Consider the following 22774-nt stretch of genomic DNA (forward strand, 5'->3'; position numbering starts at 1 on the left):
ATGAATGCCAGACCAGCTAATAAATTGCATGTCCAAGCTATAAATTACTCCATTATAATTTCAGTCCAAAATGGTCCAGCTATAAAATTAAAACGGCCCAAAACCTAAAGTTAAATTTAAAACCCAAATATATACTGTTAGTAATTTACCCCATTCACCTGACCACACGTGCGCGCATAAAACCTACATGCTTTCCATTTCCATTTTTATTTCACGATTTTCCATGAAATAAGCATTTTTTATTTTTTATAATCACCCTTTTGGCGCATCTTTAAAACCCCTTTTGCCGGGAAATTTTAAAATTTTAAAATTGCCGGGGCTCCCTCAATTTTATTTGCCAGTCTTCAGTCTTGAGATATTTTAACTCTTTTAAAAACAAAATTAACCATTTCAATATTCATTGAATAAATAAAATAAATACAAACAATTCTCAAATCTCAACTCCATAACTTCTCTGTTTTACAGCTCCAATGCCAAACCCTCTTAGATCTCGCAAAAGGGTTCGCCCTCCTCGCCGCGCCGCCGACGGTAGCGCCTTCATGAATTGGTAATTGTGTTCCCTGAAGTCCTTTATTTTTTAAAAAAAATTTCTAATTTTTATTTTTTAAGTCATTTTTTGTGTTTATAATTTTTTATTTTTAAATTTTTAATTTTTGTAGTGATGATTGTGGAGGTTCAGTGCCAGTAGCATTGATGGACATGCATGAGTGCAATGTAAAGAAGAATGTGAAAAAGAAATTGAAAGAAAATCCCAAGCCTTTAATAATTCCCAAAACGAACAACATTTCTCAGCAACCCGGATCACCTTTTGTCTTCTTCATGTAATTACTAATTCTATTCGTCTCAATTTAGTTGTCACGTTACTAATTTAAGTTATGTTACAAACGCGACTATTAATTTCGGACGAATGGAGTACAGACTTAAATTTTAACTTTGGGTATTTTCAGGGAAAGTTATGCAAAATCTTGCAAGGGTCGACCCTTGATTGAGATTAATCGAGAAGCTTTTGAGAAATGGAAGAAGATGTCAACTAAGGTATAAGAAGTAATTAATAATGTGAATTTCTAAAAATGAAAATGTGATTATCAGATGATTTAGTGTTTTTAGTTAGTAATTGTATTGTGAAATATTAGGCTGTTAATTAAGATGTTTCCTAATTTGATTGTATAGGAGCAATGGCCGTATGTATGCGAGTCTCGAAAAGTGGAAAATGCTTATTTGAATGTCATACATCAAGAAGAAATTCAACTGTCTCAAGTAAGTTTTCTAAGCTATTGATTTGTGTATTAAGTAGAAGAACATGAGGCCTAATTAGGCGGCGAGCGAGAGTGGATTGTGGGTTTGAGGTTTGTGAGAAAGAGCATTTACAACATGATAGATAAGGAGGGTAGGATGATTCTTGGACTAAAGAGTAACATTTTTGTAGGACCTATTTTTGTATGAATTGTTGTAATGCAATGTATGGAAAATGAAGATTCTAGAGTATATTCTTTAAGCTAGATAATATGCTGTGTGTAATTTGAACCACAATTTGGCTGAAAGAAGAGCTTTTTGCTAGTGATGTCAAGTGAACCTTTCCATCTGAGGTAAAGATGGAGGCAATTGGTTTCACTAGTCGATAAAATCTTGTATGAGGCGTTCTAATGGTGAATAATTTAATTTTAAGTGTGACTGGTTACTTTTTTAGGCGATGTCTTTAAATGTCACATACTTTGTAATAAATAAGCGTGAGATGGTCTCACTCAAAACTCGTTCTTGTTCGTGTAAACTTATAAGAATTTAGCATAGATCTTTGGTCTCAATCAATGTTATTTTTCACGTTTATTGAGGTGAATATATGAAGACAGACTAAAATATGTACAAAATCTGATTCTTGTAATCTTCAAGTTGTCTGAGCCTGACATTCTGGCTTCTGTAACCTTCTGAAATCGTCGAATGTTTGTAACAGAAACATGAAAGCATTGAGTATAACAACTTAAAGAGAGTTTTAGCACCACTTAAGATTGCTGCGATTCATGATTCATCCTTACGTCCCTGAAACTTTTCTGCAGACTGAGTACTAATCTTAACAACAGTATATACTTTTCTGATTAAAAACATAATGATTTATGCAGGAAGGTGATGATGAAGCAGATTCAGCAAAATGCAATAAGGTATACAATTTTCTCTACTTAAACCACATAATTTTGAAGTACATCTGTTTCTGTTCTTACATCTTCTGTTCCCTTTGACATTAGCAGAATGGTGGCTATGTCAACTACGACGATTATTGCTCAGAAGACGAAGAAGAACCTTTTAACGTGTGGAGTTGCAAAAGGTGCCCTAATGCACTAAGTTGTTTCTGCTTCGACAATATATATTTCTAGATCAATGTAGGATCGGCTTATTCGAAATGAAGAGAAGCTTATGCTCTTTGTTATGGGGTGGCTAGCCTGCTTTCACCAAGGCAAGTCTTATTGGCTATTGTATATTCTAGGAAGTTATGTACAGGGTTTGCTGTTAATATGTTTCCCTGGCTTTTCATCTATGCTTTAGTACGAGTACTAATTAGTAATTAGTAGTAGTAATTGGGCCATTTTGTGGGTGGATTTTGCTACAAGCACTGTAAAGTTTTGCTAAGTACTCCATTTTGTACAAGAGAGTACTTTAGATTTTTATTAGTTGTGTGTTGGTGTTTATTGATTAGCAACACTGCCTTGTCATTTATTTCTCAACTTCGATTATAAAAGCATGCATTTTAATTTTTTGAGAGTAGAATAAGCCATATAGGGTAATGATGTAGATAGGATTTGATTTCAAATTTCGCACTCGAACCCCAAGACTTTACCAAATTGATTGACACTTGACATTCGCTGAAAACTAACATTATGCATATACATTGGCCAGCCTTTTCTTGTTAGTACAAATGGTTGCCAAAATTTATTGTAGTTTAGGATAAATAGAAAAACTTTTTTTTAGACACATTTAGTGGCTTGAACTTAAGGTTAAAATCTGATCCGAAATAGATCTGAAAAATTTTCTATTTAGATTTTTACTCACATGAACACAAAGATTTAGTATCACTCAAGTTTGAAATTAGACCTGATCCAACCCAGACATCCGAATCAACACCTCTAGCTCAAACATAATATTATTTTCATTAGGTATTTCTTTAGAAAGGTCTTTTAAAGTCATTTTGGTGTCTAGAGTCTATACTCTATAGACTACTCTATTTTAATCACTTGGTCCCAAATTGCATTACTTTGTGCTGACCTAACATTTTTATGGCATCTCCCACCAAAGGGAATGAAAAAGATTTAAACAAAAAGAGGGCCTGAAGTGAAGTAGTTACATCACACAAATTATATCATTACTACGAGAGCACAAAGAGCACCAATCACACTAAAATGAGGCATGTGAATGTTGATGTCCATTATATAAGTTAATTAATTGGCAATTTATAACACATCATGTCTCATAAATAAATATTTTTCTACTAATAGAGTATTACCACATGATAATAACACATAAGATGATATCAATTACACATTAAGTCAACCGGCAAAGTAGGTACACATAAAACATTCACACGCTGCTATAAATCATATTCAACATCTTCCGCCGATTGTCAGCCTGTTCAGCTGACCTCAGAGGCTTCCAGTCATCCGGAACAGCATGTTTCTTCTCGGCGGCGATTACAGTCTGTTCGAGAGCATAATACAAAGTACTCGAGATCATATGACTTGCAACACCGTCAACATAGTAGTTGGCTAGTTGCTAGGTTAGCCAATACTCCACAAGACCATACAAAAAAAAATGTAAATAGGTCCAATAATTATTACATTAGGTCCAAGATAGCCCAAGTTTTTTAATGACTCGTTAGTCCTCACCATATCCATTAAATAAAATCTTTATAGTAAAATAAAATTAAAATCCTGGAAAGGTCAAAAATTTGTTAAAAAAATAAAAATAAAAAAATAATAAACAACTTTAAACTCCAGAAATTGATAGAGTAGCTAAAAAAAATGGAGTGCTCCAATATTATCAGAGGTTCTGCTTTACTTCCCCAGAGACCCTCTTCTTCTGCTCTTTCTGACTCCCAATTTCTCACCAACTTCAAATTACCGGTAATATTATAACTATTATTTTATTTTATTTTTTTTAATTATTGCTTTTTTTTTTTCTATGATTTAATCTTCTTTAAATTGCTTAATTTCATTGTTGTTTTTGAAAAACAGAGATTAAGGCGTCAGAACCCAAATAAGCAGCGTCTGTTGATTAGAAACGCTTGTAATTTTGATCCTAATGAGCTCCCTTTTCTCCCAGGAAAATATTTTAAGGAAGAGGTATGCTTTTTTTTTTTTTTTTTTTTTTTTTTTTTTTGGTTTGATGTTAATATATTGGTTGAATGTTAAATTTTCAGTTAAATTTGAGAAATTAGTTTATAATTATAAGTGGGTTTTGATTGAATTTGGAAAATTTGACGTTTATTGAGTCTTTAGTGTAAAAAATCTCAAAAGGGGTTTCTGGGTTTATGAAATTTAATGTATTTTTTGCTATTTGATTGGGTTACTTTAATTATTTTTAAATTGTTTTATATTCCCGTGATTTGTAAGTATGTGTGCATATACTTCGTATGAATTATGTAATTTGTGTAAAATTGAAGCAATAATTTTGGATATTCAGGCTATTGGAGCTGAATATGGAGAGGGTTTTGAGACATTCAGGCCTGATGGACCCTTAAAAGTTGATGTGGTAAGAAAACACAATTTCTTCTTTAATATGTGTAATACTAAGTTTTTTTGTTCGTCGGTGAAACTCGATTTTGTCGAATTTTCTTTTCTATGGCATCATGTATTGCTCATGTTATTTCCATTGTTGTTAGGATTTTTTGAATGACAAGTTGCAAGAGGGATTTCTTCAAAGAATACGATATGCCATGAAACCCGATGAAGCTTTTGGACTTATTTTTTCTTGGGACAATGTTGTGGTATATTCCCTTTTCATTAGTTTGTTTTTTGTGTTAATCACTTTTGTTCACAAGTTATGCTTGCAAATCTTCCTTTATCCAACAAAAAGGCGGAATTTAGTTTAGGAACGAAAAATGTGATTGATATTTGCTTATTCTTGTGGAACATTTTATTTACCTGTGAAAGGAGATAAGATATGGCTAGAAAGCTTGCCTTGACAATTAACGCAGTGTAATATAGCTCCATACTCTCTTATTGTTTCGTATGAAGTTTTTTTTTTTTTTTTTAAATAGAAATTCTACTTTATTTTATTTATTTATTTATTTCATGCTCATCCCACCCTCTAAGCTATATTTTTTTGAAAAAGGATCTCATTGTTGTCTACTTTTGTACTTCCGAGATAATCTATTGCCTCTGAAACATTCTGTTGCCTTCTATATGTTCCAATTTAGGAAAAACTTTCTTGAAACATGTAGTGACCTAGTTGCTCTTAGACTTTCAGTTTCAAATAGATATCTGATAAATTTAATTTCAATTATAGCACTACCTATATGGCTATTCATCTTGGGATGAAGTTATGCGTAGTAGACTGCCGTACTGGGGAAGAGCAATGAAGGCAATGCACCAATGCATAATATGAAGTATACTGTTAGCATTAGCTTCAATAGAAAGGAAGTCAATTAATTACATGGAGAAATTATATATAAAGGGATCAGTGAGAGAAAATTCAGGAAGAATTTTATTGAGTGTTTCTGTTAATTTTTTGTTTACACTTTGGCAGAGAACTACCCTCTCAAATGCTTGTATTATCTAGTGCAGAGAAATTCCATATAAAGAGGAGATCAGTTAGAGAAAAATCAGGAAGAATTTGGTTGAGTGTTTCTGTTAATTTTGTCTTACACTTTGGGAGAGAACAAGCCTCTCAAATGCTTGTATTATCTACTCCGTAAAATCTTATCTCCTTTCTTCTTCCCACTTGATTTGCCCCTTTCTGCGATTTCATAACATTGTGGTTGATACAATTTCATATCACATTCTAACTTGATTCAATTTTTTTGCCAAACTAAAGTGTATTCATTATGTTACAGGCAGATACTCGAGCATTGAAGTTGAATGCTTGGAAACAGCTTGCCTCTGAAGAGGGTATGTATTATCTCATGTGACTAATCCTTACTTCAGTTACTTGTATGCTTGATGTTAATCTAGAATTTCTGAGGGCTGAATATTATACATGGTTAAAAAAAAAAAAAAAAATGCCTGATTTGTTTTAATACAATGTATATCTATGCTTCACCTATTATGGAGATTGATTCCATAGGAATTAAAAATATCATAATGTTATTTTTTATTCAATTAGTTATTGAAGAGTTTAAGTAGAGAAAGAAAATAGAGAAAGAAAATAGATTCTTTAAGTAGAGAAAGAAAATAAATTCTATCACTGATCTTACATTTATTTGGTGCTATTCTTATTGGTCTCTTTTTCTGTGTTTTTCTTCTTTGCAGGAAAGGTAATTCCCGAGGATGCTGGTACTCAAAAGCTGATGCTTTACTCAGGTCCTGATCATGTGCTTAATAAGGTCTGAGTCTCTGAGGTTTACAGTTGAAAATTTCTATATAAATGGTGATTATTATGCACTTATATGGAGCATGATATTGTTTATCAATTATCAAATGTCCAAAGATTATTAATTTCAAGTTAATTACTGAATAAGAAAAGCCAGTGACAAAGTTATGCTTATTTTTGTGGAACATTTTTTTCCCTTTGAAAGGAGATAGGATATGACCAGAAAACTTGCCTGACAATTAATTTCAAAATAAAGCTAATTAACTTGTTTATGAGTGAGTGGGTGACTAGTTCTGTCTTTTGACTTTTTGCAGACAGCATGTCAATCTTCTAGTTGACCTTGGAGGATCCTACTGGTTTTGTCATTGATTAATTGATATGTATAGACAGGCATTTCCATGTTCTGATTTTTGGGAATTGGAAAAAAAATACCTCCCTGAAAATTTAAAAGTTCCATTCTTTGAAACATCTCAAAACTGAGGTTGTCACAACATTTTGAAACACGAGTCTTCCTCATACACACATGCACGTCTCAGTCTCCTGTGGTGTTTTGTTTATGTACTCCTTTCAGTTCTTTGGCCTTTATTTAGTACTGCTTGATTGTTTTTTTTGTTGTGTATGACATATTAAATGCTTATTTTGCAACACTCTTTAAAGACAAGCTTAGACTAAAGGAAACTTAATTTTGTATAAAGATACTATCGTGCTGTCTTGTCAATGTTCAAACCACACTCGTGCCATTTGTTTACTTACCTGAGTTAGGAGGAGAAGATACAAGTTATTTCTATGTTTTTTTTGGAGAATGCTCAGAGTCCAACTGATGCATAAAACACTAACCTTCTCAAACCTTTCAGGTTTTACAGTGGGAGAAATCAGAAACTGATGTAGATTTGCTAAAGATGCGACTTTCACATTTGTATTATGAGAATCTTCTCAAGGTGAGGGTTTTTTTTTGAGGGGGAAGGGGGGGTGGTGAGGAGGAATTTTTCTCTAATCTAGATATTCATTTTTTTTTTACCATCTTCTCAGCTTGATAGACCTTTGGAAGGTGTTGAAGAATGGCTGGAGGCAGTGTCAACAGCTCGTATACCTTGTGCAATTGTTTCAAATCTTGACAGAAGAATCATGGTTGAAGCTCTAGATAGGATGGGAATCAAGAAATACTTTCAGGTACTTGGTTGATTTTGTTTGTGTCAGTGATTATTGTACTGTAATAATGAAAAGCAACAGTGTGGTGAGTGGTGATGGTTCTTAGTCTTCTTACTGTATTTTCTTCAACGAGAGGGGAGCACAGGGCAAGAAGAACGAGAAAAATGAAGGTAGTAGTGTTACTCATCCTTCCAAGTGAGGCCTGCTGGGATAAAGTTGAAATTTTGGGAGTGCGTATTGAACTTGTCCCAGTGATGAGTTGTATTTCTCTCATATAATATTCTGGACCTTCTGCCGTTGCGCTTGTTTATGGAAGTTGTCTTCCAACTGATCTATTTTCACCTTGCAGGCCATAGTGAGTGAAGAAGATGGCATGGAGGCAATGGCCCATAGATTTCTCTCTGCGGCTGTAAAGGTAGGAACTCTCTGTACAGAGGAACTCTGTTGAAATCCTGTCTGCTTTACTTTTTCAAATCTTGTTGATGACTGCAATTGAAATCTTGACCTTTATTGTGGTGAGGTTACCATACAATTACCTGGTTTTTCTCTACTTCTAGCTCATAGATACCCAGTCTACAGGACTGAATACAACTTATTTGCTCTCATTGAATGAATTATTTTATCTTTTGAGATTTTTCAACTTTTACTAGCACTTCCTTTCATAAGTAATTTTATGACAAGATACAAGTTTATGATTAGTTTAGCCAATTGCACAATGAAATTTCTTTTTCTGCAATTGCTATATATTCAGTGTCTGTTGATTCATCCTGCTAATAATTTTTCTTGCAGTTGGATAGGAAACCTTCGAAATGTGTCGTCTTTGAGGATGACCCAAGAGGTGTGACAGCTGCTCATAACTGTACGATGATGGCTGTAGCTCTTATTGGTGCTCACCCTGCGTAAGTATCATGAAAGATTCTATAGAACGTATACACTAAATTTGGTCAGAGTAGTAGTTCTATGATTATTCAGCTGTGGGTGTCTACTGTCTAGTCTTCAAATGAACATAAGTAATTGACACTTCTCGGCATTTTGCATAAATCTCCACTATGTATTAGTCATAAATTATTGATTTGGAGGCCATGCCGTTATGGACTACTATGTTACTTGGACTCCTCACATAAATCAGACTATGAGTATCTGAGTTACCATATCCCTTTAAAGTGGTAAATACGTGTCCAACACAGGCATGGGAAGGTTTATTGGAGAGTTGGAGTTAGATGTACTTGCTTGGAGAATGAATTCAGTGACTAACATTGGTGTTTGCAGGTATGACTTGGTGCAGGCTGATCTTGCAGTAGCCAACTTCAGTGAGCTCTCGGTCATAAATCTGCGGAGATTATTTGCACACAAGGGTTCGGATTTCATGGATTTACAGAAACAGATTATAGAGAAAAGTCCTCCAAAAAGGAAGCTTACTACTGATACCATTTTTTGAGAATTCACCTGTCTCATTCTGTTAAATCTTCTGTAGTCTTTTAAGAAGCATAGTCTCTTCCCATCCTTCTCTCATTCAAGTCTTGTATGTTGTAGAATGCATGTATATACTTTGTTGTTCAATGTACATTACAAGTTTTAGCAATGTAGTCTCGTTTAAATGCGATGTTCCATAATCTATTGTTCTGTTCTCGGCCAGCTTCAAAATTTGATACAAGAATTTAGCATTTTCTCGCTTGAGATCTGGTTTTAAATGAGGATTGGGGAAATCACTTCAAGCAGACTTGACAAGATAAAAAATTAAGGATTTTTAACACGATTCTTTGGCCTAAAACTCTGATTAACTAGCTAAATTTTTTATGACGAAGATTAACACGAAATCGATTCGATTTTAAAATTGACTTACCATAACCTACTAGCTGATCCATTTAGGGACAAAGTTTTCAAGTTTTAATTTTTCAGTGAAGGTTGAAATTTTATTTTGTCAATTTGTGGACATCTAGAATTAGTTAAGAGACTTTGAGTGGGGTTACTGATATGTGTTGTTTGTGTGATGGGGTGTAGGGTAGTTTGATAAAGAGTAATTGTGACATCCAATGAAAAACCTTGTAATTGGATAAGATGAGATTTGCTGTTAAGAATCATAGCATCATTATAGTACTAACATTGGCAGATCCAAGTTCTATTGCTTTTGTACCATTGAACTGAATTTATAGCTATGATAACACCAGATTTAACTCAAAATCTAAGATACAACAACTTTGATGCTCATTGTGAGAGAAATACAGTAACTTGCACCAATTTGTTACATACTTACATTAACTATTGCTCATTAAAGGAGAATAAATAACTTTAACCACGATAATTTCAATTTCAACATCCAATTATTTAAGACGTGGTTTAAGTATGAGATTCGTGCACATAAAAAATACTACTTTGTATGAGATTGTAATCTCAATAATTTTAACATTCAATTAATTAAGTCATAACCTTACAATATCAATGTTGATACTCAATTAATAAGGATTAAATGCTGAAAAACTTTGTGTTCGTAAATGGTACCGTATGGTTTGGTTTGGTCCGGTTTCAATACTAATATGGTGTGATTTGGTTTAAAAAATTGACCAAATTGTATTTTATGGTTTGGTTTGGTTTGGACTCAAACCGCACCAAACCAGACCCGTGTTCACTCCTACCCCCACGTGTTAGATTTCATAGCTAAACCCGACCCATATTTCTTAACGGGTCTGGATCTTCCACTTATGGATTCAAGCCAAAAAGCTTGATGTAACTATTCATTATCTATACCGATATGGTAACAATCCAGCTATTTGTTTTACCTTATCTTTCCGGATTGATTTTCCCTTCAAACCAACAAGAGGGAGATTTCCCAACATAATTGTGATGAACTGAAGCTTCACGCCCAGAAAAATTCTGGAATTTTATTGCTAAATTATTCATTCCAGAATTCTAAAATGTCGTGCATATATGGTGGCAGCTGTTCTGTATCTTCCTTCTCTGCTCATTCAATCTCCCAATCAAGACTTCAATCTTCATCAATTTCCAAACCCTCTTCGATTCAATGCTCTGCTGGAGGTAATTTCCTTAAATATCATGCTTCAATTGATTACATTTGATATAATTCAGGCAAATTTTTATATGGGTATTAATTTTTTGTTGTTAAATCGGAAATTTTGACTTTTTGGGATTTTGGGTGATTGTTGATTTCTCATTTGGGTTAATTATGCTTCCAAATTTCAGTAAAAGATCAATTTTTTTTTTCCTTTTGTGGATTTTAGAATCTGTGAGTTTGTATACGTAGTATTTACATTTGCTGAATTACGCTTCTAGTTTACAGTGGGTAATTTACTGAATTTTGGCATGATTTGGTTGTTCATTGTTTAGTGATATTGTATATATTTAGGTTTAGTGGATCTTTGTTGATGGACACTAGAGATAGATTCTTGGTTCGTGCAGCGGACTGTCATATTGAGATTAAGGCTTTGACATTATTGTTGTTGTCGTTGTTATTGTGCTGTTTAGGTTTGGTAGCCGAATCAAAGGGGGTAATTACAGCTGAACCCTTGTTGCTAAATGCTGTGAAAGGGTTGGATGTTGAAAGGCCCCCAGTTTGGTTGATGAGGCAAGCTGGGAGATACATGAAGGCAGGTTTATTACCATGCCTTTATTTTGTTGGATGTCTTTTTGTTTTATTGAATCTGGATCATCATCTTTCTTGTGCTGTCAAAATTCTTATTAGTTAGGTATCCAATTGTTTGGATCGCGGGAATGTAGCTACATCAGAGTTTAATGCCTGAAAATTTGTTTATATAGTTGTGCATATGCATTCGAAAGAAGTTATCATGGGATTCATGATTCCTAGCATCACAATCATATAATTTCGACATCTGAGTGTATTATAAATTTGACATCCTACTTGAGCAGATGATGCAAACCTCTAATAGTCTAATGCTGTCTTAAGTTTGTAATACTTGTAGGTAACATGTATACTACATAATGCTAACATGTCATTCATCTATAAACGACATGGTGTGAAAGTTAAGAGGAATAGATATTGATTTAAGTTAGTGATGTCAGCGATGTAAAATTGATAAGGTGTAACAGATAGGTAGGAGAAGCCACTAATTTTGATATCTTTTTAGTGATCTCAAGCATGATAAGATCCACCTCTTAGGAAGGTCAATGGCAGTTGAGCCTTCAGTTAGGAGTAGGAAACTGTAAAAAATATGGTGGCTTCAGATCATTGTTTTCTGTATAATCCTCAATTGAAAAAATGTCTTACTGCTGTAAAATATACTCCGTAAATAAAATATGGATTTCAGGCAAATATACTGACATTGTGATTGCTTTGGGTTATGTAGTACTTTGTATATCACTGTCATGTGTCAACCATGTCATTAAAAACTAGGTTTTTTCTTCCAACTCTTCAATTTTGGCTGTTCTCTTCACCCTTTTTTTACTGAACAAAAAGTTCTAGGCTATGTTCCTCATAAGTGGTTTTAGGCTCTTCTGGAAAGTAATATCTTGTTATTTAAAATTGTATACTAGGGGCCTGTTCTCTTCAGCTTATTTTCACTTCAATTCAGTTCCTAATTTTCTTCTCTCATAAAATATTCAATTCAGCTCAGCTTAGCTCAGCTCAGCTCAGTAAATCACAACAGGCCCTAGGTAATTTAAAGGTTGTATGGCCTAAAAAGAACTATCATCAGAAGAGAATCTATTTACTAGGATTGAATTATGTTTTCTTAAGCTCCTCATGCTATGTGATTTGGACTGTTTTGCTGAATAATCTGATGTATAATTAATATATGACCAGTTTTCTTATTTTGTGTTTTCAGAGCTACCAAGCTATATGTGAGAAGCATCCTTCATTTCGTGAAAGATCAGAAAATGTTGATCTAGTTGTAGAAATATCCTTGCAACCATGGAAAGTTTTCAAGCCTGATGGAGTAAGTTCCTGCTAATATTAGTGTCCAACTTCTACAGACAGACATCTCTGCCACTTTCTAAGACCTTTGTCTGGACAGTATGTACCTGATGTGCTTTTGCTTGTATACTGAATTACTGATGACTATTGTTCTGTGTTGGCAGGTTATATTGTTTTCAGACATTTTGACCCCACTAGCAGGAATGAATATACCTTTTGACATTGTGAAAGGAAAGGGTCCAGTCATATTCGATCCTCTTAGCACTCAGCAAGATGTTGATGTAGTTAGAGAGTTTATTCCTGAGGAGTCAGTTCCGTATGTTGGGGAAGCCTTAACCATCTTGCGGAAGGAGGTATTGCATGTTCCTCACTGCTCCTATGTTCATTATATAGTTAATCGCATATCATTTACGCTCTAACCATAAGCATTGTAGTCTAGTACTCTAGTAAACCCTTCGTATGGGCTAATGGGCATATGGCAACTCATGATGATATAACCTTTTTGTAGACACAAGGAAGCCAAAATATTTAGAATATTGTCTGTAATTTTGCGGATGGAACTGCTGTGAAATGAGTAGCATACATGCTTTTTTGTATTTTCTTTGAGCATTAGGGAAGGGGCTTTAGCTGCCTTTAGTCATATAAAAGGTATGTTGTAGTTATTGTCCTCTGCTCCTCTCTAAGATGTCCCATTTTCCGTTTGGCAGTTTTAACTATCTTTCATTAAACTTGTAAGTGCAAATTGTATGCTAGTGTCAGACTCCTGGCATCTATCTCCTTTGTTTGTGAGTGCACCTTTGGCTGTCAACGATGTGATACTATAGTGCCATACTCTGTCCCATCTATACTCATCATCATTGCTTTCTGTTTGGAAATCACTCACTATGATACCTTAATTTGAACTATCAATATCCGGACAGAGTAGTACTTAGTAGTAAACCTTTATGGACAACGTACCTCTCTCGATCTCTTCACAGTTCACATCTCTGATCAACTCCACCCTCCTGGCAGCTGAGATTCAGAAACCATTATGGCTTGGATGTAGTTGTGAAATTGTGAATCAAGCAAAATGAAACATGTATTGACTATTGACCTCATTGAGCAAGCTGCATTTTCTAGCCCATTGAATGAAGGGAATAGTTAGTAGTGGGCAAATAGGCTAGAGATTCAGGAAGCTAAATTGAAGTCACAATTAATTTCTGACTTAGTGATTTTCTTTTTAAGTATCGGCAGACTTGTTGAACGAATGTTTTGTTTTGAATAAATGTGACGTAACTTGGCATTCTAATTACACGCCATCAATATGTATCTACCATTTTCAGCATATTTATTTGTAAGTGCTCTTCCTCAGGTGGGCAACGAGGCTGCTGTTCTCGGCTTTGTTGGGGCTCCTTTTACTCTGGCATCGTATTGTGTTGAAGGTGGTTCATCAAAACACTTCAGCAAAATTAAGAGACTGGCTTTTTCTCAGCCTAAGGTAATATGCTTTCCAAATTAGCTTGCTGTTTAAGTGTGCAGGAGGCATAAAATCTCTGTTTTGCCTGACCATTAAATGTTGCTGCTATAGGTTTTGCATGCTCTCCTTCAAAAGTTTGCAACATCTATGGCAAAGTATGTCAAGTATCAAGCTGATCATGGTGCACAAGCTGTTCAGATCTTTGATTCTTGGGCAACTGAACTCAGCCCAGTAGACTTTGAAGAGTTCAGTTTACCATACTTGAAGCAGATAGTTGATTCTGTGAAACTGACCCATCCAAATCTGCCTATCATACTTTATGCTAGTGGCTCTGGTGGGTTGCTAGAGCGGCTTCCCCTAACAGGCGTTGATGTTGTGAGCTTGGATTGGACAGTCGACATGGCAGAAGGTAGGAGGCGGTTGGGATCTGATATTGCAGTGCAAGGCAATGTGGATCCCGGTGTGCTTTTTGGCTCAAAAGAATTTATAACAAGTCGGATAATGGATACAGTGAAAAAAGCCGGGAACAGAAAGCACATTTTAAATCTTGGTCATGGGATTGTTGTAGGTACACCGGAAGAGAATGTCGCTCATTTCTTTGAGGTTGCCAAAAACATTAGATACTAATATCTTGGTACTCCGAGTATTGTTTCTTCTTCATCGAGCAAGTATATCACTTTCTGAGTAGTGCATTTTTTCTGTGCATCACTACAGAAATTTGTAGATTTTTTGACTGTCATAGTTCTATGAAATCTTGTAATTGATTGTCTGATTCATCATTTGGGCTTTCATTATTCTTTCACTATTATTCATTTTTCCTAAGCATTCACCAACTTAATCATTAGGCCAAGGCCAAGCCCAAGCCACAAACATGTTCCTGATGCGATAAGCCTGATATCTTTTACTCAACAGCTTCATTTGAAGTAGACAGTCTCAAGCACCCTAGTGGTGCAAATTATGTTTAGATCATGCAGAAGAACGACTTGCGCAGGCTGACCCTTGTTCAAAGAGGTGGCAACCAGCATAGAAGCCATCAAGCCGAGCTTGAAGCTGTCATATGAGCTTCAGATAGGGAATGGTGCTGTGGACAACTTTCGGTCCCTAGGATCCTTTTCGCTAATGAAGATGTACATCCAAGGCACAGGAAATCGAATGATCGATAGTTAGTAAATTCATCTCCAAGCAGGGCTGATCTTATTTTTCCAACCCAAAAAACAAGTGAATATCAAAATCAACTTGATGTTGCTTAGCTAAACGCCTCGGATTCGAGCCTTATCGTATGCAGAAACTCTTGTTGGGAAGATTCACCCACCTTAAACCAGGTGTGCAACTCGGATCGGATCCGGATGTAGTCGATGAATATCCTAAAAAAATAAAATAAACTTAAAACAGACTTAGCTAAACCCCTAAACTAATCAAGAAGATATTATCATGAGTAGCTTAAGTGGACCCTTCTATCGTCACAAAGTAATATCATTACCAAGAAATTGATCTAGTACATATTATGAATAGACTACTTTTTGTAATTTTATAAAATAGTTGGGATTATTTTACACACATGGGTAAAAATAAAGTTTTTTTTTGCCAATTTCCCAAAAACTATTGGCCGACTTGTTTTAACTTATTATGATATTAAATTAATTTCTAAATAATATTCTTAGTAGCATATGATGTTGGCCGACTTGTTCCATGACTTATGTAGTATTAATGTATTATTAGTATAGGGAGATATTTTATCAAATCACCCACTAAAAAAGGAATGAGATAAAGACTTATATGCAACATTTAATGATTTCGAAATAGTGAGGAAGATTCAAGGCATCTCAATTCTTTCTTCTTCTTTCTTTCCATTGTCTTTCACTCTTTCTCTCCCCTATTCTTTTTTCTCCTCTTACCATTTTTTCAATTCAAATTATACACGTTAAAGAAGTAGGTAATATTATAGTCCATCTCAGAGAAGTTAAAATACTAAGGTTAATCACGAAATTGTTTTATATAAACTATTCCCTCAAAATATTATCACCTTTTTGAATCTTGGTTTTAAATGACAATCCGACTTAATATTTTATTTAAAAATAAGGCAAGGTGTCCCGATAAAAAATAAAAATAAAAGGCAAGCTGTCCTATATCAATAACATTGGAGACAGTAAGCACCTAATTGTCCTAATATCATCACAATCTTGACTTTGAATGTACATAATTAATGGTGATAATGCATCTTATAAAAACAAGCCTTAAACTAAAATGAATTTTATAAATAAAGCGTCATGTAGTTTTGTTCGTTCATGTTCGTATAATTATATTATTATTGACCAGCATGGGCATATTTCAACGACTGTGAAGGCGCCACTCTACTCTACTCCAATTGATGTCTCCCCCCAATATGATGATGCTGCCTAAATCACTAAATTAATAATGTTAATTAATTAAGTAGATTGTCTAATCATGTAATCATTTGCCCTATCGCTCTCTAACAACCCAAACATAATACTCTTGTATACATCGGATGTATACATATACGAGTATAGAATTGGGTAAATACTTAGTCGTTTTCATTTATATAAAAGTCAACTCCGCAAATTAATCAATAAAATATGTTTATATATTATATTATATATAATTTGCGATCATATGTTTTTAATTGTGGTCGATAAAGTAAGGAAGAAAAAATATGCAAGGGACTTTAAAATTACAATTCCGTATAAGTAACTAATTTTATGTGTTGCAAATTAGGCCTAGCCAACTCAACCCCTTCTGATCAAAGAATCCAAATACGAGTATTTTCTTTTTTTTCTTGCCTTTATTTCTTTCTTTGGTAGAAAAAGCCTACTTCTAGCAAAAACTAACACTCACACTTGACTGATGCGTCACAACTTACCAACAGTGTTGTGCACAAGCTTAAAATTTTGAAACAATTAAATTGGTAATAATATTTGTGTAATACCGTCTTATAATCACCACTTTCGTGAATCTTCACAAATATGTGACCTTATTCTATATCGTCTTATTTAAAAACTAATCTTAAATCGGAAGATTATTTATTTATTTATAGACCCAAAAATTATAAAAAAAAATAAATTTATTCCGATTTAAACTTGATTTTTAAAGTTCAGTTCGACTTTGGATCAGTGTTGAGAATTAAGGGTTTGTTCACTTCAGCTTAATTTCAGTTCAATTCAGTTTAGTTTAGGTCAGTTCAGTTCGATCCTAATTTTCTTCTTTCATAAAAAAATATTAAGTTCAGTTCAGTTCAGCTCCAATTGGTTCAGTTCACTTTAATTTAGTTTAGTTTAGTTTAGTTCAGATCAGCTCAGTTCAATAAATGTAAACAGACCCTTAAGAGTGGCAACAAAGGAATCATAAAGAGTTGCATGAGTAGGCGTGACCGTATGAGAACATAATGAACATTTTCAATAATATAAATAATAATAATAATAATAATAATTCAATAATACTCCATATAAATTTCAATAAATCCTCTGCCGTTTAAAAAATTGTTTACTGTTTTATAAATCGTATTTTTATTTCTGTTGCAAGAGACAAGTATTGATTGTGATGGACTCTCTAAAACTCCACTATACAAGATTAGTAAAGATGTGTTGATCTAGAGAGTAGTAAAGTAGACGGTCTAATCATTCGCAACTAAACACCCCACATGAACAATTTGCAAATTAAAGTTACATAAAAAGGTAATCGATCGACCTACATTTTTTCTTCATTTCTTTTGGTGATATAATATAAAGTATATATATGACCTAATCAATGTCATCATAGCAAAGGAGGAATAATAACAAATTAAAGGAGCTTTCTCTCCTCTTTTTCTTGTCAAGTGCACTGCTTTTTTGTTCTAAGGGTGATAACCTAATTTTGACATTTTGTCAATAAATGGGGGTAAATAACAAGCTACGAAGCCACCAATAAGGTAAAACGACAATATCCGTTCAAAAAAAAAAAAAAAAGGTAAAACGACAATATAAAGAGAAGGGACGTGGTGGAAGTATTGGACCGGTGGTGGGACACTAGCGCTTGGGCTCCGATTGGTGGTTGAACGAGAATATATAAGAGATTTACGTTCATTTTTAAGACTTTATGATGATATGTTTAGTTAGTGATAATAAATTGTGATGATGAAAATATCACAAAATTTCAATAATTATGAATTGGGGTGGTATTGATTATTTATTAAGTGATTTTGGACATTTATACAGAAAAACACACGTTTTGGATGAAACTGTTGCATTATTAATTAAACACAACACATTGAGGAGGGATGTAACTTTGCTTAAATAATCAAATTTCCTTAAATTCATTCTCAATAATTCATTAACATAATTTATAGTAGATTGTAAATGTAAGCGATGATAAATCAAATATAATCTCAATTAATTTTAGAGTTTTCCTACCCTTTCCAACCTCAACAATTGGTCTACCACCACCATGCACCATCTACTTTCTTTTACTCCTTTACAATCATCTAGTCATCTACCCTATATAAAGTTCTTAATAACGTTATACAATTTTTTATTATTATTGCTAATCCTAATGGTGTAGGCGTCTAGCACTCAAATTAAAGTTGGTAAATATAAAATCTCCTTCAAAAAAATAGGTTCACCTAATAATATTCATTTACTCACAACTTGCAACATATCCATAAAAAGCGTAACTTAAAAATTATATTACCCTAAATCTTAGTAACGGTTAAAATATCAGCTGTTATTTGCATAACCACATTATTTATTAGCTGAAAGTTAAACCTTTACAGAAACAAAAATAATTAAGAGCCAGCTACGATTTTGTAACCTATTATTGGAGGAATGATTATTTATGAAACTGAAATACATACTTTCAGAAAACTACCAAATTTTATGACACTAGCTAGCGTAACACTGTAACAGAGATAATATAATAAAATACGGACTAGAATATCATAGAATAAAATTTTTAAAAATGAATTATTAATAGATAAAATGAATAAAACAGAATAAAAATTATAAAAAAAAAAAATAGAATAAAAATAAAGTTGGTTTTTGCATTAGGAAATAAGCCACATGGTTCCTTATCTCCAGGATTCTACAAAATCCCAAGGCTCAGGGAAAAAAATACTTATACTTTGATTCTAACCTTTTATTCATGTTACTTGGTACAAATATGTATTATCCTCTTTACTTTATCAGTTTTATCTTTCTGATGCAATCACTATAACATGGGCTGCTCTTAACTCCTACTAACTCACATTTCTGTCTATCCACAACTATCAAACAATTTTATGATCCAGATTCAATTTTTGTATTTTTATCTATCTATCTATCCATTTCAGTATTTAAAGGCGAGACGGGTTTATAAATTTACTACTACCTCCGTTATATAATACGGATTGGAGTATGAAATAATGATGCTATTTTTCTTTTAAATGATCAAACTTTTAAAACACGTATTGTTTATAAATTCATACTGGTATTATCGTATTAGTGACATTTTTAGTATAGGAGTAAACATAGTCAACTACGGAGTACTTTGTATGATTTTGTTCAAATCAAGTTTCTTGATCGGCATGTATGTATTAACTTTTTATAATTGCACGACAAAGTAATGTTACATACCATTTTTAAATGAAGATAGTATGTATAATATACTCAATTAATCAATATTACGTACTTAATTAGTATATTACTCCAAGAACTCATTGCAGCAGCCTCATAATGTGCCAAGTGTTAGCTAATTTCTATTTTATACTCAATGAGAGTTCTAGGAATACTGTACAAGTTACTACGAATACTAATTTAATTTACTAGAATACACCATTAACAGTGTTAGGTGATCTAATTCTTTTGATTTAGGTATCACATTCATGATGAAGATGTAAGATTATTCTCTTTTTATCACCTAATCCGTAGTATTTGGATTTATTATGAAATTTTTATTTTTCTTTTAGCATTTTATTTATGAAAAGATACATACACGATTTACAACTGGATCTACTGAAGAGAGATTATTTATACAACGTACTTTTATCGATTATAAACCAATTTACATGATGCTAAGTAAAGTAACTGATTTATACTTACTAAATGTTTTTTATTAGTGTTTGGGTCCAATTTAGTCAAAATTGGGCCTGAGCACTAAATGATCCAATTAAAAGCCCAAGGTCAAGGTTCAACTCTCCAATTGCTCAAAAGTCAAAGGTCAGCCCACAAAGTAAGCCAATTGGGCTAAAGCCCAACTTCTCCATGTATGATGAGGTATAAAAGCCATCATATTAACACATTCAAAGGACAATTTAGACAACGACGGATATTCCAATTCATATGCTCATTCTTGCATTCAGAAATATTACACAAAAGCCTCAAGCTACAAACTCTCTTGCATAGTGTCTTCCTTTTACACATTGTACTGACTTTAGCATCGGAGGGGCCTTCCTCGGAAACACCCCCGAGGCTAGTTTACGTGTGTTCACTGTGCAGGAAACCTTCGGCCCAACACAACTTGGACCGAATCCAGTCTTCTCCATTTCAGCGGACCTTCGGCAAGGTCCCATTGTTTTCAACCGAAACAATTTGGCGCCGTCTGTGGGGAAGACTTTCAAAAATCTTTAAGCCAAATTCCTAACCAAGATCATCTTGCAATTATCTTAGCAGCCATGGCTAAGAACCGCAAGAGCAAAAGCCTCCGTCAAGGAGCGGGCGAAAAGCCTAAAACCCCTACACCATCGCCCTCGCCGGACCGGAACTCTCCCAAGGGTGCCGGCTCGGGGGGAGGATCACACAAGGAGGATTCCCTATCTCCTATAATGCATGACTCTCAATATAGGCCGGACCACTCTCGGTCTAGCAGGGGTCAGTCTGATCATAGGACATATTCAGTGTCCCAAAGCCAACCATCGGCTGCACGGCCTCATTACCACACTCGGCCGGGGACCCCTTTGACGGGGCCCAGTTCGGAAGAGGTGGCAAGAGCGCTGGCAGTACTCATGGAGGCAATGAGGGCACAGAATATGCCACCGCCTCGTGATCAAACTCCTCCGCATACCCGGCATCAGCGGAGGAAGTTAGACCATGACGGTGGGAAGCTTCCTTCCTTCCGGGAACTGGAAGAGTGGGAGGAGGATTCTTGGAAAAATGAAAAACAGAGGAAAAAGAACTCTCAATTATTTAAAGGATCCTCATCCTCAAGACCAGCAGCGCATAAGAGCAGCAGCTCAGCTTCTCGGCCAGAATCTACTCGCCGGGAACCCGAGACTGCTCGCAGAAGCGTCCTTGACCGACTCGGCGGCCAGGAACCGAGCGTGCGTAGTCGCCTCTCGTTCCCTGCAGCCGAGGCCCAGACTTCCCAGCCAGGGACGAAAACCACTCCTACCTCTCTAAGAGGGCGGAGCGCGGTCCCTTCGGCCAGGAACAAGGGCAAGGCCATTATGCTTCCCGCTAGTTCACCATTCGAGCAATGGATACTGGAAGAGCGCGTACCCACGGTTAAAATACCGTCGCATATCACATATGACGGGACCACGGATCCGAAGGACCACGTGGCCTCGTATGAGACTCATATGCATCTTTGCCCCAGATCCGAGCCGACTTGGTGCAAATATTTCCCAACCACTCTCAAGGGGGTCGCGCAAGCGTGGATCTCCAAGGGAGTAAGGCAAGGCTCCATAACAGGTTGGGATGATCTGTCCTCCAAGTTCAGGAGCAAGTTTTCCACGGCAAACCGCCGAGAGAAGACTACCGCAGAGCTCATGGGTCTGCAACAGGGGGAAACCGAAAGCCTCCGAGACTACCTGACCCGTTTCAGTAACGAGTCATCAAGCGTCTCCCAGCTAGACCAGGGGCTAGCTGTTTTTGCAATGCAGAATGGCCTTCAGCCAGGAAAATTCCTAGACTTCATGGTCATGCATACCCCGCAGACCTTGGAGGAAGCTCTTAGTGCTTCGGATAAGTTCATCCGAGCCGAAGAATGGAATAAAGCAAAAACCCAACCTCAATCCGGGGGAGGGAAACAGAGGCAAATACCCTTGTCTGAAGGCCAAGGCCATAAGGCAAAGGGAAAATCAAAGGTCTCGGAGCCATCTTCGGCCAACGACCTAAAGAAGGACAGGTTTGCCTCATACACAGGCAGATACGAGTCCTACACTCCGCTCTCTCTTCCACGCGCCAAAATTTACAGTGTGACGAAGGAGGAGCAGAGTTACCGAAAGCCGAGACCACTCCCAGAGTGGTATCAGCGAAAAAATAAAAATCAGTGGTGTGAGTTCCACGAGTCTTCGGGCCACAACACTGAAGAGTGTTTCCAGCTGAAGGACCAGATAGAGGACATGGTCCGGAAGGGATACTTGAAAAAATACATCGCGGATCACCGCGAGAAAAAAGAATCCGAGAGGCTAGCAAAGGACCCTCGGCAGGACCTTGATTTCCCCCGGAAAAACAGTAAAAAACCGGAGGGGAAATTCCCTCCGATCAATGTTATCTCGGGAGGAATATACTCTCGGAGGGAGCACAAGCGTCACCTTAGAGCTTTGACTCACCAGGTGAACAACGCTGACATTCAAGCTCCCCAGTCGCCGGTGCCGAACATGACGTTCACAGCCGCCGACTGCCGGGGGATTACGTTCCCTCACGAGGATCCGTTGGTGATCATCGCCACGGTGGCCAACCACGACGTCAGTAAGGTCCTTGTTGACGGTGGCAGCGGAGCAAACATTCTGTTCCGAAAGGCCTACAACCAAATTAAGCTGAAGCCCAAGCACCTTACGCCGGTACCCTATCCGGTATCCGGGTTCA

At 35.6% G+C, this 22774-nt stretch overlaps 3 protein-coding genes across 4 annotated transcripts; all 3 read left to right on the forward strand.

Moving 5' to 3' along the window:
• Positions 1–331: 331 nt before the first annotated feature.
• Positions 332–2689, forward strand: LOC110733268 (high mobility group B protein 7-like). Of its 2 annotated transcripts, none has more exons than XM_021913283.1 (6): positions 332–547; positions 660–821; positions 948–1035; positions 1171–1257; positions 2115–2153; positions 2238–2689. In XM_021913283.1, the coding sequence occupies exons 1-6, from the start codon at positions 471–473 to the stop codon at positions 2364–2366; spliced, it is 582 nt and encodes a 193-aa protein (XP_021768975.1). In that variant the 5' UTR covers positions 332–470; the 3' UTR covers positions 2367–2689. The 2 variants fall into 2 exon arrangements, with proteins under 2 accessions (XP_021768975.1, XP_021768976.1); XM_021913284.1 differs by having other exon boundaries at positions 2241–2689.
• An 818-nt stretch (positions 2690–3507) lies between these two features.
• LOC110733553 (5-amino-6-(5-phospho-D-ribitylamino)uracil phosphatase, chloroplastic-like) lies at positions 3508–9279 on the forward strand. The gene is made up of 11 exons (XM_021913616.1): positions 3508–4106; positions 4218–4325; positions 4666–4734; positions 4865–4969; positions 6038–6092; positions 6453–6526; positions 7368–7451; positions 7543–7683; positions 8012–8077; positions 8452–8561; positions 8932–9279. The coding sequence occupies exons 1-11, from the start codon at positions 4005–4007 to the stop codon at positions 9098–9100; spliced, it is 1083 nt and encodes a 360-aa protein (XP_021769308.1). The 5' UTR covers positions 3508–4004; the 3' UTR covers positions 9101–9279.
• A 1144-nt stretch (positions 9280–10423) lies between these two features.
• Positions 10424–14805, forward strand: LOC110733554 (uroporphyrinogen decarboxylase). Its single transcript, XM_021913617.1, has 6 exons — positions 10424–10695; positions 11143–11264; positions 12459–12569; positions 12712–12900; positions 13899–14024; positions 14115–14805. Exons 1-6 carry the CDS (start codon positions 10575–10577, stop codon positions 14628–14630), a joined length of 1185 nt encoding a protein of 394 aa, XP_021769309.1. The 5' UTR covers positions 10424–10574; the 3' UTR covers positions 14631–14805.
• Positions 14806–22774: the final 7969 nt, after the last annotated feature.

This window comes from Chenopodium quinoa, unplaced genomic scaffold (genome assembly GCF_001683475.1).
Source record: "Chenopodium quinoa cultivar QQ74 unplaced genomic scaffold, ASM168347v1, whole genome shotgun sequence".
Classification (NCBI taxonomy): domain Eukaryota; kingdom Viridiplantae; phylum Streptophyta; class Magnoliopsida; order Caryophyllales; family Amaranthaceae; genus Chenopodium; species Chenopodium quinoa.

What these genes read in the sequence shown, in the direction of transcription:
- LOC110733268 (XM_021913283.1), top strand. Translation starts at nt 471, where the DNA reads ATGCCAAACCCTCTTAGATCTCGCAAAAGGGTTCGCCCTCCTCGCCGC. An exon ending in TCACCTTTTGTCTTCTTCAT is followed by an intron (nt 822 to 947) that starts GTAATTACTAAT and finishes GGGTATTTTCAG; the next exon opens with GGAAAGTTATGCAAAATCTT. An exon ending in GGAAGAAGATGTCAACTAAG is followed by an intron (nt 1,036 to 1,170) that starts GTATAAGAAGTA and finishes TTGATTGTATAG; the next exon opens with GAGCAATGGCCGTATGTATG.
- LOC110733553 (XM_021913616.1), top strand. Translation starts at nt 4,005, where the DNA reads ATGGAGTGCTCCAATATTATCAGAGGTTCTGCTTTACTTCCCCAGAGA. An exon ending in GAATCAAGAAATACTTTCAG is followed by an intron (nt 7,684 to 8,011) that starts GTACTTGGTTGA and finishes TTCACCTTGCAG; the next exon opens with GCCATAGTGAGTGAAGAAGA. An exon ending in TTCTCTCTGCGGCTGTAAAG is followed by an intron (nt 8,078 to 8,451) that starts GTAGGAACTCTC and finishes TTTTTCTTGCAG; the next exon opens with TTGGATAGGAAACCTTCGAA.
- LOC110733554 (XM_021913617.1), top strand. Translation starts at nt 10,575, where the DNA reads ATGTCGTGCATATATGGTGGCAGCTGTTCTGTATCTTCCTTCTCTGCT. An exon ending in AAGTTTTCAAGCCTGATGGA is followed by an intron (nt 12,570 to 12,711) that starts GTAAGTTCCTGC and finishes CTGTGTTGGCAG; the next exon opens with GTTATATTGTTTTCAGACAT. An exon ending in TAACCATCTTGCGGAAGGAG is followed by an intron (nt 12,901 to 13,898) that starts GTATTGCATGTT and finishes GCTCTTCCTCAG; the next exon opens with GTGGGCAACGAGGCTGCTGT.